Below are 15,509 nucleotides of genomic sequence, written 5' to 3'. Positions count from 1 at the left end.
GAAAATCAAAACAAAAACGTGGTCGCTGCATCGTATTGTTACCATTTTTTATTTTGAAGTATTACAAACAATATTAATAATTACAAATCACAAATACAATAATTAATAATTACCAATTACAATATTAATAATTACAAATATTACTAATTACAAATGCATTACAAACTATATTAATAATTACAAGTGTTATCTCAACTTGCTAGTTTGTATTGATGATTTATTAGAATTAGGTCAGTTATTATATATATATATATATATACATATATATATATACATATATATATATATATATATAATATATATATATATATATATATATATATATATATATATATATATATATATATATATATATATATATATATATATACATCTTTTTTTTCGTATGGGCCTTTACATCAAGCATATATGGTAAAATACCGCATATAAAGGCCTTTTAATAAAAATCCCGCATGGGCTTTTTAGAGCCACCACGCCCCTATCATAGAGACACAGCAATTGTTTAAATCCAGTTTATCTATTGTCACTAGGGTGTCCTACTTTTTACTGGGACCAAAAAAACTTCAACTGCACTGTATCTCAATTATCCTATTAGGTCCCAAATTTTTTTTAGACCTTCTTTAGTTGCGTGGTATTTTTCACCCCCCTACACCCGCATTTTGGCACCTTGATTATTTGGATTGAATAGTAGAAAATTTTCCATTTTTCAGTTTTTTACGAGTTAATACTTGGACACATTGGTCATTCACAACATTTAAAGACAAATAAATTTCTAAAATTATACAAAAATTATATAAAATCACTTTTTCATGTCTTTCCCAACCTTTTTTCAATTTTTTTGCCCAACTTGCATGTTATCCTGTAGAAGACCTAAGTCATGACTTTCAACCACAAAATTTTGCACAAGTTTGATGTAGAAGTTCTTATTATCTAATACCCTTCTATGAAAATCAATACCTGCCACATACTCCTCTCTGTCATAATTGAAAAATAGAGGCTGATCAATAATGTTTGCCCTTTTCCTCCTTTCTGGCCAGGTTTTTTTGAAAATCTTTATATATTGCACGTGGAGATTTTGTTGAACCTTGAATATAATACATTGCATGGAAAATATGCCTTTTAAATATATTATGCCTGATAAGAACAATTTTTAAAAGATAAAAAATGTACTAATTTTGCAACAGTTTGACAAAATTTTGAAAAATATGTTATCAAAACAATTAATTACCTACAGAGCAGCCATAGCACAGGTTTTTTAAGCACATAGTTCACCAGGAACTTAATTGTCCTAATGTATTTTCCATTATTAGAGGCCGTTGTATCTGTATTAAAACCTGGTCAGTGACCTGGTTTACGGTTGAATCTGCATTAAAACCGTGTCACTGAGCTGCATTAAAATCTGGTCAATGACCTGGTATGTGAGCTCATAACAGTCTAAAATGTTCTGAATAGCTATAGCTATTCTATGCTTGGGGAGATGATAAACTGAGAGCTAGCCTTTCTACAGTTTCCGACATTTTTAGGTAAGTTCTATAGCACTTCACCAGTTTTGTATCAAAATGAATGACAGCCTTTAATCCTCGAGCTTTGCCCATATTTTCTTCTCTGACTATTCCAGCTTCAATTTCAATCTTTTTGTTTCTATGAAGACTTCTTTTTGATACAAGAACTGTATTTAGATCAACACCACTAATCTTGAAAAGTGAGGCCAGAAGTAAAGTTCCAGCTCAAACACCGACCTTGTAGCTAGTCAAGAAAGGAGCCCACTTGTCAAGAACATCATTCTTATAAGTTTTAATTGTTTTTAATTTACCTGAGCCAATATATTTGATGACAAACATCTCTCAGTGTCTAAACAAAATTCAAAGAAAAAATTCCAAGTCTTGATATATTTGTTTCAAAGCGCAGATGCTTTTAATATTGTTTTTTACCGAGGGAAAACTTTTCCAAATAATCATTTTAATTATAATATCTGTTTGGTGCAAACATTTGTAGTGGATGCTGAAGCAAGTAGAGTATTTTTTTACACCTATAATTTCTCTGTGAAGCTGAATTTCTGTTTCAAGATGTACCTAAGGTTCCTGGCTGTTTATAGTTAACAACAATTTTTTTTTTTATGCGAAGTTATTAATCAGAATGCTAAAAAAAAAAAAAAAACATAAAAGAAATATATATAATAAAAACTTTTATTTATCATCTTGAGGGCACAAGAATATTTATGCAACTTTTATTGTTCAATATTTAAATTTTATTCTTAAAAAAATTAGCTCAGTTTTATAGCAATTTTTTGGTTTTCTTTCCTAAACATTTTTTTTGGTTTTCTTACCTAAACATTTTTTTTGGTTTTCTTACCTAAACATTTTTTTTGGTTTTCTTACCTAAACATTTTTTTTTACTCAAAATTAAATAAACATGTTCCAAGGCTGTATCAAGAATTTGCACAAAACTTAAGTAAAACTTGTTTTTATAATACAAGTAGAGCGCAGCAATTATTTTTTAATAAATGATATATACAACAATATAATTTTAACAAATAGTGTTTGGAAAAATAATCTTTGTTTTCACAACAAAATCGCTAATAAAATAATAAACTTTTATTAAATAGAGTAGATAAATTAACGTAATTTTTTTATTTGTTATTCGCTAATGTTTTTTAAAAATAAAATTTTTTTTTTGCAAATTTTTTAAAATGATTATTTAAGAAATAATCATTTTTAAAAAGATTTACATATTTTAATTCATTTATACAAATGTTGAGAAAAACAATTTGTTTATATGAAATTTTTTTTTTTAATGCTATATTAAATTTAATTAATATAAAAAAAAAAAAAAATGAAAGAAAAAAAAATTTCCTAATAGTAATAATAAAAAACGAGTTAAACTGGTTTTGAGTAAATAATATTATTACAGTAATTTTAAAAAGTTAATGTCTTTAAAAAATAAAAAGATAAAGAGAATTTTATGACGTCAAGTTTACATTAGGCTAATGCGTTAAGCATTTTTTATTTAAAACAAGGCCTGAGAGATTTCTTATTGGAGAAGGACTTCTGCAACATAAAGTTACAATTTTTGTATAAAAATCTTATTTTTTATATCTTAAATACGACTTCTTATTTTGCATTTGAATACTTCTTATATTTTTTTAATAGATTTTATGATAAAAATATCAACAAATTCAATAAAATATATAAAAAATCACAAAAAATTGCATATGAAATAGTCTTGTATTGGAACCCCCTGACTTTGAGACCAAAAATATTTTTTGGTCCTGAGACCAAAAATATGTATAATTGTGATAAAGGGCATTAAAATTTTTTTTTGTCAGTTAAAAAGTGGAACACCCTAATGGTCACAAACAGATGTCACGCACAGCTCATGTAGTTAGTTTTATGAAAATTGCTTTTGATTATTTAAGGTAAAATTTCTACAACTCATATTTAATATACTTTCAAAGAGAAATAGCAGTCATCACAGGGTTTTGCAAAGTTTAAGTGCACGTTTGCAATGTTATAAGTGCACATTTGCAAAGTTTAAGTGCACGTTTGCAAAGTTATAAGTGCACGTTTGCAAAGTTTAAGTGCACGTTTGCAAAGTTATAGGTGCATTTATAAAATTAATTTTAACCCTTATACTTTAAATATCAATGGAAAAAAAGGACTGAAAACAATTACAGAAGAAACTAAAAATACGATTATTTCAATGAGAAATTGTGACAAATATTCAATCAAGGAAATACCCAACGCTTGCAATTTAACTCAAAATGCTGTTAGTCATGTTATAAAAAATAGTGATAATAATATACCCTTTATGTCATTTACAGTAAAAAGAAACGTATAAAATTAAAAATTTTATAAATACAAACATCAAACAGACCATATTTAATTCCGTGGTCAGTAACAATGCCCTAATTCAAAAAGAAATTCAAACGCAAATTTTAGAACAACATGATAAAAACGTTTCGATCTTGTTTGTTTCCCGTAAATTAAAGAAATTAAATTTGACACAAAAAAGATTAGCAATCATTCCTCAAGAAAGAAACACCATGGAAAGAATAAATCAGAGATAAATTTTTGTGGCAGAAGTTGCTAGAACTGCTGATTCAAATTTAGTTTTTTTAGAGGAAACCGGATTCAACAAACATACAGTGCGCACATATGGCTATTCTCAAAAAGATAAAAAGCATACTTGATAGTTCCTGCAAATAAAAGACAGAATGTTAACCTCATGTGCTTAATTTCCAATTTAAGAGTTGAACGTTTCCAATCCAAAAACGGCACACACAATACATCATTTATTGATTTTATAAACAACAAACTAGTACCATTCTTTGCAGTAAATCCAAATATAATTCTTATAATAAATAATGCAAAATTTCATAAAGCAGCTGCAATACTTCAATTACTAAGAGAAAAAAATATTACTCACAAGTTTTTAGTACCATACTCCCCTGAATTGAACCCAATTGAAGAGTTTTTTTCAATGTTAAAATCGAATTTCAAATCCACAAGAAATGCTAATCCCAATATGACTATTGAAGAAACTCTAGAATATATTTTATCACCTAATAATTATAGTCAACAGTGCAATGTCTTTTATATAAATATGAGAAGATGATTGGAAAAGGCAATAAGGAGAGAAGAATTTATTTAATTAAATGATTTGCTTATTTTTTTTTTTAATAATGTATATTTTTGCATGCTTTTTTAAAAATTTATGATTAGATAATGTATATTATTTTTTAAAACTTATGAAAAGTATCTAATCTAGAAAAGTTATTAATATATAACAATATGCTAAATTAAGTATACAGTATCTCAAAAAATTATCCGACCAAACATTTTTTAAAATATTTTTCCTTAAAAAAGTGCTGTATTTTTGTAAATTTTTTGGTAAACTCTAGATTAATAAAAATAAAAGAACATGTTTTTAAATAGATTTTATTTATTTTAATGTAAAATATGAATCACAAAGTTTTTAGTCTTAAAATAAAGGAACTTAGGTCGTTTTTTTATTGTCAAAAAAATATTCGACCAAACACATTATTTGTTTCATAATAAACTATTATATAACAAAACAATTATTTTAATACTTTGTTGGGCCTCCCTTTACTTAGATCACAGCTTCTAGACATCTAGGCATTGATTCAACTAAGGATTTTGTTTCTTCTGGTTGAATCTTTTCCCAGGCTTCTTCAATTGCCACTTTGAGGTTTTTTTGGAAAACGACCGATCTCCAATTTTTCGGTCTAAAATTTCCCACAAATGTTCAATGGGATTAAGGTCCGGTGATTGTGCAGGCCATTCCAAGACCTCAACATTATTTTCAGCACACCACTCCTTGGTTTTAGTGGCACTATGCTTGGGATCGTTATCTTGCTGAAATGTAAAATCAGATCTTAGCCGAAGTTTTTGAGCAGATGACTTCAAACTTTGCTTTAATATGTTATGTATTGCACCTGATCCATTATAGTATCAATAAATTGGAGTTTTCCAACACCCTTCCAAGCCATTGAACCCCATACCATCACGTTACCGCCACCATACTTGACAGTTCCTCTCATGCAGCTTAATTAATAGGCTTCTGCAGCTTTTCTCCAAACTTTTTGGGCTCCATCAGATGACTTTAAGTTGAATTTCAATTCGTCGCTCTGCAGGATCTTTTTCCAGAAACTTAGCAGCATGTTTTTGAACTTCTAAGCAAACTCTAATCTTCTTTTCATGTGTTTCTTACTCAAATATGGTTTATTACGCACAAGTCATCCTTGAAATCCCTGGTCCGGATACGATTTCTGATTGTCTGATTGGATAATTTGATTCCATAATTCTCTTCACCTTGCTCAGCCAGTTTTCGAGCAGAAATGAAGCGGTTTTTCTTGACTTGTATAATTAAGTTTCTATAAAAACTCTTAGAAGTCTTTTTTTGGTGACCCTGCCATTCTTTTGTGGCTGTTGTTCCAATCAAATTATACTTCTTCATTATGTCAGATACTGTATTATGAGGAATTCCAGTTTCTTGCTGCACCTGACGATAGGTTTTACCCTGATTGACTAGATTGACAGCTAAATTTCTCTGAGAAACAGTCCAGTGACGTTTACCTCCAACCATTTTACTTAAAAAAACATGAAACCTTTTTTTTATACAAAACTTTTTTCTTACTACAAAAAAACAGTTTTTTGTTATGCAATTTGCTAAAATATTTCTACAAATTTCAATTTAAAATTAATTAAACTTACCTAAATATCGCTTGGTCAGATAATTTTTTTACAAGCCTATTCATTACTAAGTTTCTTTGAGGATAAATACTAAACCAACTGAAGCATAAATCAAAAAAAAATGAACACTAAATAACATACTATTCCCTATAGAATTAAAATGACAGACAAAGTATCGCTATTCATTGTTTTTAGTATAATTTAGAGCGTAAACATTTTTTTGGGGGAAAACATTTTTTTGGGGGAAAAAACTTGTTTGGTCGGATAATTTTTTGACACTGTAAAAGTAAAGAATTTTCAGAATTTACATCATAGCAATCAAAACTTTTTGATTGCTATGATGTAATTTAATTTAATATTTTGCGCAACTATGATGTAATTTAATTTAATATTTTGCGCAACATTTTGTTATTTTTTAAAACTAAAAAAAACAATTTCCAAAATAATATATATGCACTTATAACTTTGCAAGCATGCACTTACAACTTTACAAGTATAAAGTTTAGAAAATCGTTGTATTAATATTAACACAAAAAATATATACAAAATGATAAAAAAATACATATTTAAACATTCAGGTAGCTTATGTGACGAAATTATTTTTGTTATAATTGTTCTTTAAGATAATCATAATAGCATGTATATTGCTTTAAGTTACTTAAGATTAAGTTACTTCTAATTGTAAAAACAAGTAGAAAAAAAAATCACGCATAGAAATGGAAATGTCCATACATGTTTGCATTAACTGCAAGAAAAATAGAAGACAACCATGATTCATAAGAATAATACTAAAGTTATAATAATAAGAATTTCATATAAAAATTAAATAAACTTTCACTACTCCTTTGGTTTTTACTACTTATTCTTTGGTCTTAATTTACTTTTTATCTTTTTATTTAAATATTTTTATCTTTTATATTTATTTTATCTTTTATATTTAAATTTATCAATTAATGATGCAACAACTTTTATTAATTTTTATAAAGACTAAAAGACTTAACTATCTAAACGACCTAAAATATATAATAATTTGAATGCAGCTCACCTATAGCCAGATGCACTGAAAGAGCTGGTGTGTCCATAGTTAATGACCACAAGTGCAAGTTATGAACCATTTTTACAGCTTGAATATTTTGCAAATCTTCAAATACTTCCTTGAAATCTAATCCTTTTGGTGTGCCTATTTTATATAACAAAAACATAAAACTTATTTTACAACCTTTTTTCATAATTGATTGAAGTTTTGGATTTTTAATGAATAAAAATGTCACCAAAACAATTTAGACAACCTTTAAGATACTATGAACATTAAATCCAGACAACTTTTTAGATAAATGAAAATTTTTTAATAAAATACAAAAATAAAAAGTACCTTCCATCAACACTAAAAGAATGTCTTTAAGAATTGTTAAAGTTGTAAACAAAACAAGCAACGAAAACAGAAACGTGCAAATAGGATCCATAATTTTCCAATTTGGCTATAATATAATGAAATAAAATGTTTACAATGAAATAAATTTTAAATAAACTTTATAATAAATTTCAAAAAATAAAAAAATATATTTAATTAATAATACAATTAATATAGACCCTATTTATACTAGGTTCATAAAAATTTTTAAATTCTAGGTCACAAAGTCTACAAATCTCTGTGCTTTTACAAAGCAAAAAGTTACTTTTTTTATGTACCTTTGTTAATTTAAGTACCCTTACAAACTTTTTTTATTGTTAACTTATGTACTCTTACAAACTTTTTTTTATTGTTAAATAAATTTTTTTTTAGTAAAAAGATGATTTAATAAGCAACAATAAATATATAAACTATAATAAACTAAAATTTGATGCTTAATACCTTAATACCAACAAAAAAACATGAAAGTTTTATTATCTACTTTTGTTATCTACATAACAACTTGTATCAAAAATGAATTTTTGACCTAAATCAATTTATTGACATGAAATTGCTTTAAAAAATAATAAAACCTAACCATCCTGGATAAAAAATAAAGTTGCTGGCAATTATTGGCAACAATTGGTTTTGTGAACAAACAACCAAAGTTGACTCTAAAGAACAACTTTGCTTCAAAACTTTACTTGATCAAATGCTTTTAACACATTGTAGAAATTTTTTTTTAAATTGTGAGTAAGAAACCAATATAAACTTGTTCCTCATTGTATATATGTTAATGAAATTGGTTTAGCAGCAAACCTTACCTTACAAAACCAGTAAAAATTTTAGAAGGTAGAAGTAGTAAACAAGTAAGAAAAATTTACAGAACAAGATATATTGCACAATTAGAAATTTATTTCTCTACTATTTGTTTTTTATAAAGAAATATCAAAACTATTGTCATAAATCTTAGGTAATTCTAACTCTTACTTATGGACAGCCAAAAATTCATAACTCTGTGGAACCAATGCTTTTGCAATTCAACACAGAATTACAAACCTTAGCTTTCCTCATCATTGCAGTCATTGCATAAAACTTTCAAACTGTCAAAAAGATTCTACAATACTGTGTGTAACAATTGAATGGTTACAAACCCAAGACCTAAAACCATATACAGTATTGTTACAATAGGTTTCTAACCATCTAATATACAGACAAAATTGGATTAACATCAAGCCCATTTAATCCAGAAAAATTACCATAAATTGAATAATTACCATCTTAATAGTCAACTCCAATCAAAAATGAAATTTGCCTGTCTAAAGAAAAACTCAATATAAAGAATAAAAAACTACATAAAGGAGATTCTTATAATCTTTGTAAACTTCATACTCCTGTAAAACTTGTTACAACTTGGTAGTAAGTGGCTAGTATATAAATTGTATACTTTATATACAACACACACACACTTTTTTTTCAGTTTTCAACACATAACCTTTCACAAACTTTCACAAACTGAAATTTTTATCAAATGTATTTTATATTATTTCAATTCATAATACAAACCACTAAAATTGTAATAATTTATTTTACTATACAAATTATTTTACAACCTTTTTTCATAATTGATTGAAGTTTTGGATTTTTAATGAATAAAAATGTCACCAAAACAATTTAGACAACCTTTAAGATACTATGAACATTAAATCCAGACAACTTTTTAGATAAATGAAAAATTTTTAATAAAATACAAAAATAAAAAGTACCTTCCATCAACACTAAAAGAATGTCTTTAAGAATTGCTGGATCATCAGGAAGAACTCTTCCTGATGATCCAGCAATGGTGAAACTTAAAGTAGAAGATAAAAGTTAGATAAGTGTTTTTTACTAATTTATATATATGTATATATATATATATATATATATATATATATATATATATATATATATATATATATATATATATATATATATATATATATATATATATATATGTATATATATATATAATATATATTCAAAATTTTATTTGTCAAACCTTGTTTTTCAAAGGTCTGATTTTTTTTCAACCGGTCATAGTTGACCGGTTTGAAAAAAAATTGTTGTATGCAATTAAGGACATTTTCTCTTCTAACTGTTCTTTGTTTTTTATTCAACTTTTTAATTTATTTTTCTCGTAGCTTTTACAACCATTTGCAAAGTCAATGCAATAAATGAATTATTTTTATATTAACTTAAAATATCAATTGGGCGTTTGCATTTCTTTTTCTTTTATGTTTTTTATGTAACATAAGTAATTATAACATAAGTAATTATAGTAGTATTTCTAAGTATTAAGTATTCTGTTTAAATTTTTTTTAAACTTTATTATTACAACATTAACTACTTTTTATCTAATTTTTATTTAAAATTATTAATTTAAAAACAGAATAGGAATTTTTACAGGGGTCAAAATAAGTGTCAGACAATTGCGCCGACCATTATTCATTTTTACTGAAAAATGAACAATACTTTGTTGCTCTCATCTAGCAGGTCTCAAGAAGGTCTGAGGGGCGGTAATGAAGTAATCTTAGAGCCAAAAAGTATGCGAACAAGACTATCGAGTACTGAAAGAAAGTAATTTGGAGTGATGAATACAAATTTACCCTGATCTCTTCTGATGTACAGCAAAAATTCTGGTAAAGCATACAAATTGAGTTTCATGAGAGGATCAATAAAACATGGTGGTGGAAATGTTGTGGTGTGGGGATCAATGGCTTGGAGAGGAGCTGGAAAATTGACTTTCATTGAATAAGCTATAAACGCCAGTTTGTATATAGACGTTTTAAAGCAAAATTTGAAACCCTTTGCTCGTAAGTTTAGAATTGGAAACAACTTTGTCTATCAACAGGACAATGACCTAAAACATACACCCATAGCAACAAAGGAATTTTTTCTAAAAAATAATATCAATGAGATGGAATGGCCTGCCCAGTCCCCCGACCTTAATCCGATTGAGCATTTGTGGTACATTCTCGAATGGAAAATTGGAGATCGAGCTTACAGAAGACAAAACTATCCAAAAGCAGCAATAATCAAAGCATGGGAGAAAATCACTCCACAATAAACCAAATCTCTTGTGGAATCGATGCCTCGACGTCTGTAAGCAGTTATTTTTGCAAAGGGTGGCCCTACTAAATATTGATATATTAAATGTTTTGTCTAAACACTAATTTTTTTTCCAATTTTTTGAAATTTTTCTTACTTGTGCCATTATTTATTTTGCAAGAAAATATTTGATCAATATAAGTACAGTCGATTTTTATACGTCCTATGAACTTATATTTGACAATTTTTGAATAGGATGTTTCAATACAATGCTATTTTCAAACAATGTTCAGTAATGAAGAACTATTACTAAGATAAAAATTTAAACAAAGAAAAAAAAAAAAAAATTCAAATAACAACTGATCGTTGATTCCCTGTGTTAGCCAGTATATATATATATATATATATATATATATATATATATATATATATATATATATATATATATATATATATATATATATATATATATATATATATATATATATACATATATATACATATATATACAGGGCCGGCTGGTGGCGTGTGCCAAGTGTGCAATGCACACAGGCGGCAAGTTTCTAGGGACGGCAAATTTTAAGATCAACGTTAAATGCAAGTTTGCCAAAAAAATTCTTTGTTCTGATAAAAATTATTATTTTATATATATAAAACATTACATCAATATTTCAATATTTAATTTTTGTAAACAATTTACTAATAAAAATGTCTCTGAAGAAAGTTCCGGGACTCATTTTTGCTTATTCAGCATATTTTAGTACCAATAGAATTTCTTTCTTTGAATTGGCGGGTTTTCAATGTTTTTATCATAATAGCTTTATTATTATAGTTGATCAGTCGTTTAAACATGTTAGTAATTTTTTTTTTTTATTAATGTTTAACAATAATTACGAAAGTATTAAATATTGTCTAACGAGTTTTTAATTAAAAATTTTATTTAGAAGGGAGAAACTTTATATAACTTTTATTGTTATTAAATTCCTTAAAAATGGATAAAAGAAAAAAGTTGTCCGGTTTTCAGTATCATCTGAAACAGCTAAAGAAACAGGAAGAACATGATAAAAACCAAACTAAACTAGATACTTTTTTAAGTTCAGAAACATTTTATAGCTCCAACAATGATTCTGATATAAAAACTTTGCCATATACAATCAATTCAAATGAGATCAGAGTACATGAAATCGAAATGGAAGGTGAAGAATCGAACCAAAACAGAGAATCAAGTATAACTCAATTCTCGAGTGAATCTCGATTCTCGATTGAGAATCGAGATAATTTAACTGGCATACTCCCTTTTTGTACATGGGAAGATATTTCTGATTGGCCTCAGACTCTTACAGACCATAATATTCAAGAAATAGTTATGAATGGCCCTGTAAACCGTCAATTAAACAGTTACCCAAGAAATTATGATAATCGCTCCTTCAGCTCAAGCTTTTTTTGCAGAAAAATTTCGAATGGTGAAAGTCATCCTAGATCATGGCTAATTTATTCAGAAAAAGTGAATAAAATTCTGTTTCTGTTGTAAACTATTTAACATTACAGATACTTCCCTTGTGAGAACAGGATCTGCTGACTGGAGGCATTTATCACAAAATTTAACAAGGCATGAAGTTAGTGTTGATCATATTGAAAGCTTTGGCAATTGGATCGAGTTGAAAAGAAGACTACAAAGTTCAAAAACTGTTGATTGTTTAACGGAAAAGCAACTTTTGAATGAAATTGATTGATGGGATAATGTTTAAAAAAAGATAATTTCCATAATCATTATGATGGCATCACAAAACATAGCATTTAGAGGATCATCTGATAAACTGTATGAAGAAAACAGTGGAAATTTCCTAAAAATAATTGAACTTATGGCAGAATTTGACCCAATTATGGAATATCATGTCTCCAAAGCAGGGGAAAACCCAAACAAAACTCATTACTTAAGCAAAAATATCCAAGAAGAAATTGTTCAGTTAGTGGCTCGTGCTACTAGAGAGGAAATCCTTAAAAATATTCGGAAAGCCAAATACTACTCCATTATTGCCGATTGCACACCAGATGCCAGTCATCAGGAACAGTTAACTCTTATTATACGATATCTAGTCATAGAAAGAAATAACGATTCAGTGGTTGTCGACATCCGAGAGAGTTTCTTAAATTTTATTATTATTGATGATACCGCAGGTTTGTAAATTTTTAAAATTTTCCTGATTTTTTTGATGTAATATATATTAAAAGTTAAGAAACATATTTAAACAAAATTTAACTTTACAGGTCATGGATCGGAGCAAAAAATTGTGGCTTCATTGAATGAAAATAAACTTCCACTTGAAGATATGAGATGTCAGGCATACGACAATGGTGCAAATATGAGAGGCAAAAAGAAGGGCTTACAAAAAAAATGTTTAGATAGAAATAAACGAGCACTCTTTGTCTCTTGTGCAGCACATTCACTTAATCTTGTTGTTGTTGATTCTGTAAAAGTTGGATTGGAAATTGTGACATTTTTCGGAATTATTCAAAGCCTTTATAACTTTTTTTCCGGTTCCACAAAACGTTGGAGTATTTTAGAATCGAAGTGTCCATCACTTACAGTTAAATCTTTAAGTGATACAAGATGGGAGAGTCACATCAGAGCTGTAAAAGCGATCAAGGAAAATATGCAAAAGATTTATGAACCATTGCGTGAAGTTGCCAAAAGTGATTGTGATGGAGCCACAAAATTATCAGCTGAATCCATTGCTGCTAAAATGGATACTTTGGAATTCATAAGTGGAATTGTTATTTGGCATGATGTATTGAACGAAATAAACTGCACAAACAAAATTATTCAGTCAAGTTCATCAAATGTCAAAATTTCCATTGTTGTATTAAAATCCACTGTAGCATTTTTGGAATCCAGTTACAATCAGACTAAATTTGATGAGTACGTTACCACAGCAAAAATTTTTGCAACAACTTTGGGGCCAACATTCGAGTTTACCGATCTGTCAACTGAAAGAGTCAGGAAGAAAAAAAAGTTTTTCAACGAAGTTGAAACAAACCAAGTTCATGTTTTAGATTCCAGATCAAAATTCAAAAAAAATTTCTTTGACATACTTTTCAGTCGTGCCATTAATTCTATGAAGGAGCGTTTTGAAGACTTTAGAACAACCATGTCTCCTTTTCAGTTCTTATTTGAAATTCCGAATATTTCAAACATGAAAGAAGGTATATTGAGAGATAATTGTAATTTGTTGGAAGAAACTTTAACCGACAAAAACGAAAAGGATATTTCTGGAGAAGAATTGATGACTGAACTTTGTTTGTTGTCACGAAAAACAGATAAAAAAATCCACTAGATGTTCTAACATTTATATTTACACGTGATCTTGAAGAAATATTCCCCAATACTTGTATTGCATTGAGAATCTTAATAATAGTTCCAGTCACTGTCTGTTAAGGCGAAAGATCTTTTTCCAAACTAAAGTTGATCAAAAACTATTTATGATCAAACATCAGTCAAGACTAGCTGAACGGACTTTCGATTATTTCTATTGAGAGCAAAACAACAAAGTCATTAAATATCAGGGAGCTGAGACTTGAATTTGCTCAAATGAAAGCCAGAAGAGTGCCACTTCCAAAACAATAAAAAAAATTATAATTTAGGTTTTGATAAATTTTCGAATTTTCGAATTTTTATTTCAAACTTAAAATTTTGATTATATTTTCATTTTTTATATGTATAAAAAAGTAGTCAATAGTGTATAGATTTAATGATAAATACCAGAAGTTAATATGAGTTTAATTATTTTTCCAATTTGGAATAATGATTTTTTCTTTAATTAGAGTGACTCTATTTTGAGATTTGAAGAGGTATTTTTATATTTTTGCTTTCAATTTTTTTGTATAAATATAACACTCTACTCACCTTACTTAAAAAGACCATTTTAGATAATATTTTAAATATAAAAGTATAAAGGTTATAAACTGCTGTTAGGGCAACTTTTGCCCGATCAACACTATGAAGATGAAAATTTCATTTAAGCCGATTGTTGTTCTCTGATATTTTTAAAAGGCTAATTAAGAATCAAGGCGGCATTTTTTTTTTGCACACACTAAGAAATACCCGCGAGCCGGCTCTGTGTATATATATATATATATATATATATATATATAAATTATGTCAGTGTATTCTACAAATGAAGTGCTCAATGTTCTTAAAGAACAGAGCAATAATAAATTAGTAAAAACACTTTAAAAACATTTAGTAAAAACATCAGGAAGAATGCTTACTGATGAGCCTACTAATGGCAAAACATGCTGTAGAAGATAAAAGTTAGATAAGTGTTTTTACTAATTTATATATATATATATATACAGGCTTGGACGGGAATGGCGTGCGATCACGCGCTTGGTTTGACCACGCATATTATATATATTTTTGAAAATATAACCACGGTTGCTATTAAGTTTTAGAAATGAGTCGATAAAAAACTGTTTAAAATAGCGTTAGAAATAACTTTTTATTGTATTTCAAGTTGATCGTTGACCTTTTTAAAAACTTTTATATTACGTGAAGATTTTTAAATACTATTACTATTTTTTTAAACTATAATAATAAAATACGATATATAAAACATTTTTAAATAAATCGATTAGTTACTTGCAATGATTCTTAAAAGTGGACACTGTATTTAAAATATCCAAGAATGTTATTTGAATTTTTTTTTATTGTATAAGAAGTCGACAAAAATAGACGTCACGCTCTGTTGAACTAATAGGTAGAAGTTAGAAATTATTTGCACTCTCGCGCAGTGATTTTAAAAGTATTATAGTGTTTTATT

At 27.5% G+C, this 15,509-nt stretch overlaps 1 protein-coding gene across 1 annotated transcript in view; it reads right to left on the bottom strand.

The window, feature by feature from the left end:
- LOC100200234 (proton-coupled zinc antiporter SLC30A2) overlaps positions 1–15,509 on the bottom strand; it is a 70,249-nt gene that overhangs the window by 6,826 nt on the left and 47,914 nt on the right. The window contains exons 5-6 of the mRNA XM_065795970.1: positions 7,585–7,690; positions 7,258–7,392 (exon numbers count right to left, since the gene is read on the bottom strand). Coding sequence (XP_065652042.1) covers positions 7,258–7,392; positions 7,585–7,690 — 241 coding nt within the window. The remainder of the gene's footprint in view (positions 1–7,257; positions 7,393–7,584; positions 7,691–15,509) is intronic.

The sequence above is a fragment of the Hydra vulgaris genome, chromosome 04 (assembly GCF_038396675.1).
Source record: "Hydra vulgaris chromosome 04, alternate assembly HydraT2T_AEP".
In the NCBI taxonomy this organism is placed as follows: Eukaryota; Metazoa; Cnidaria; class Hydrozoa; order Anthoathecata; family Hydridae; genus Hydra; species Hydra vulgaris.
Note: the sequence above shows the minus strand (reverse complement) of the source record. Positions and strands in the feature narration are given on the sequence as shown.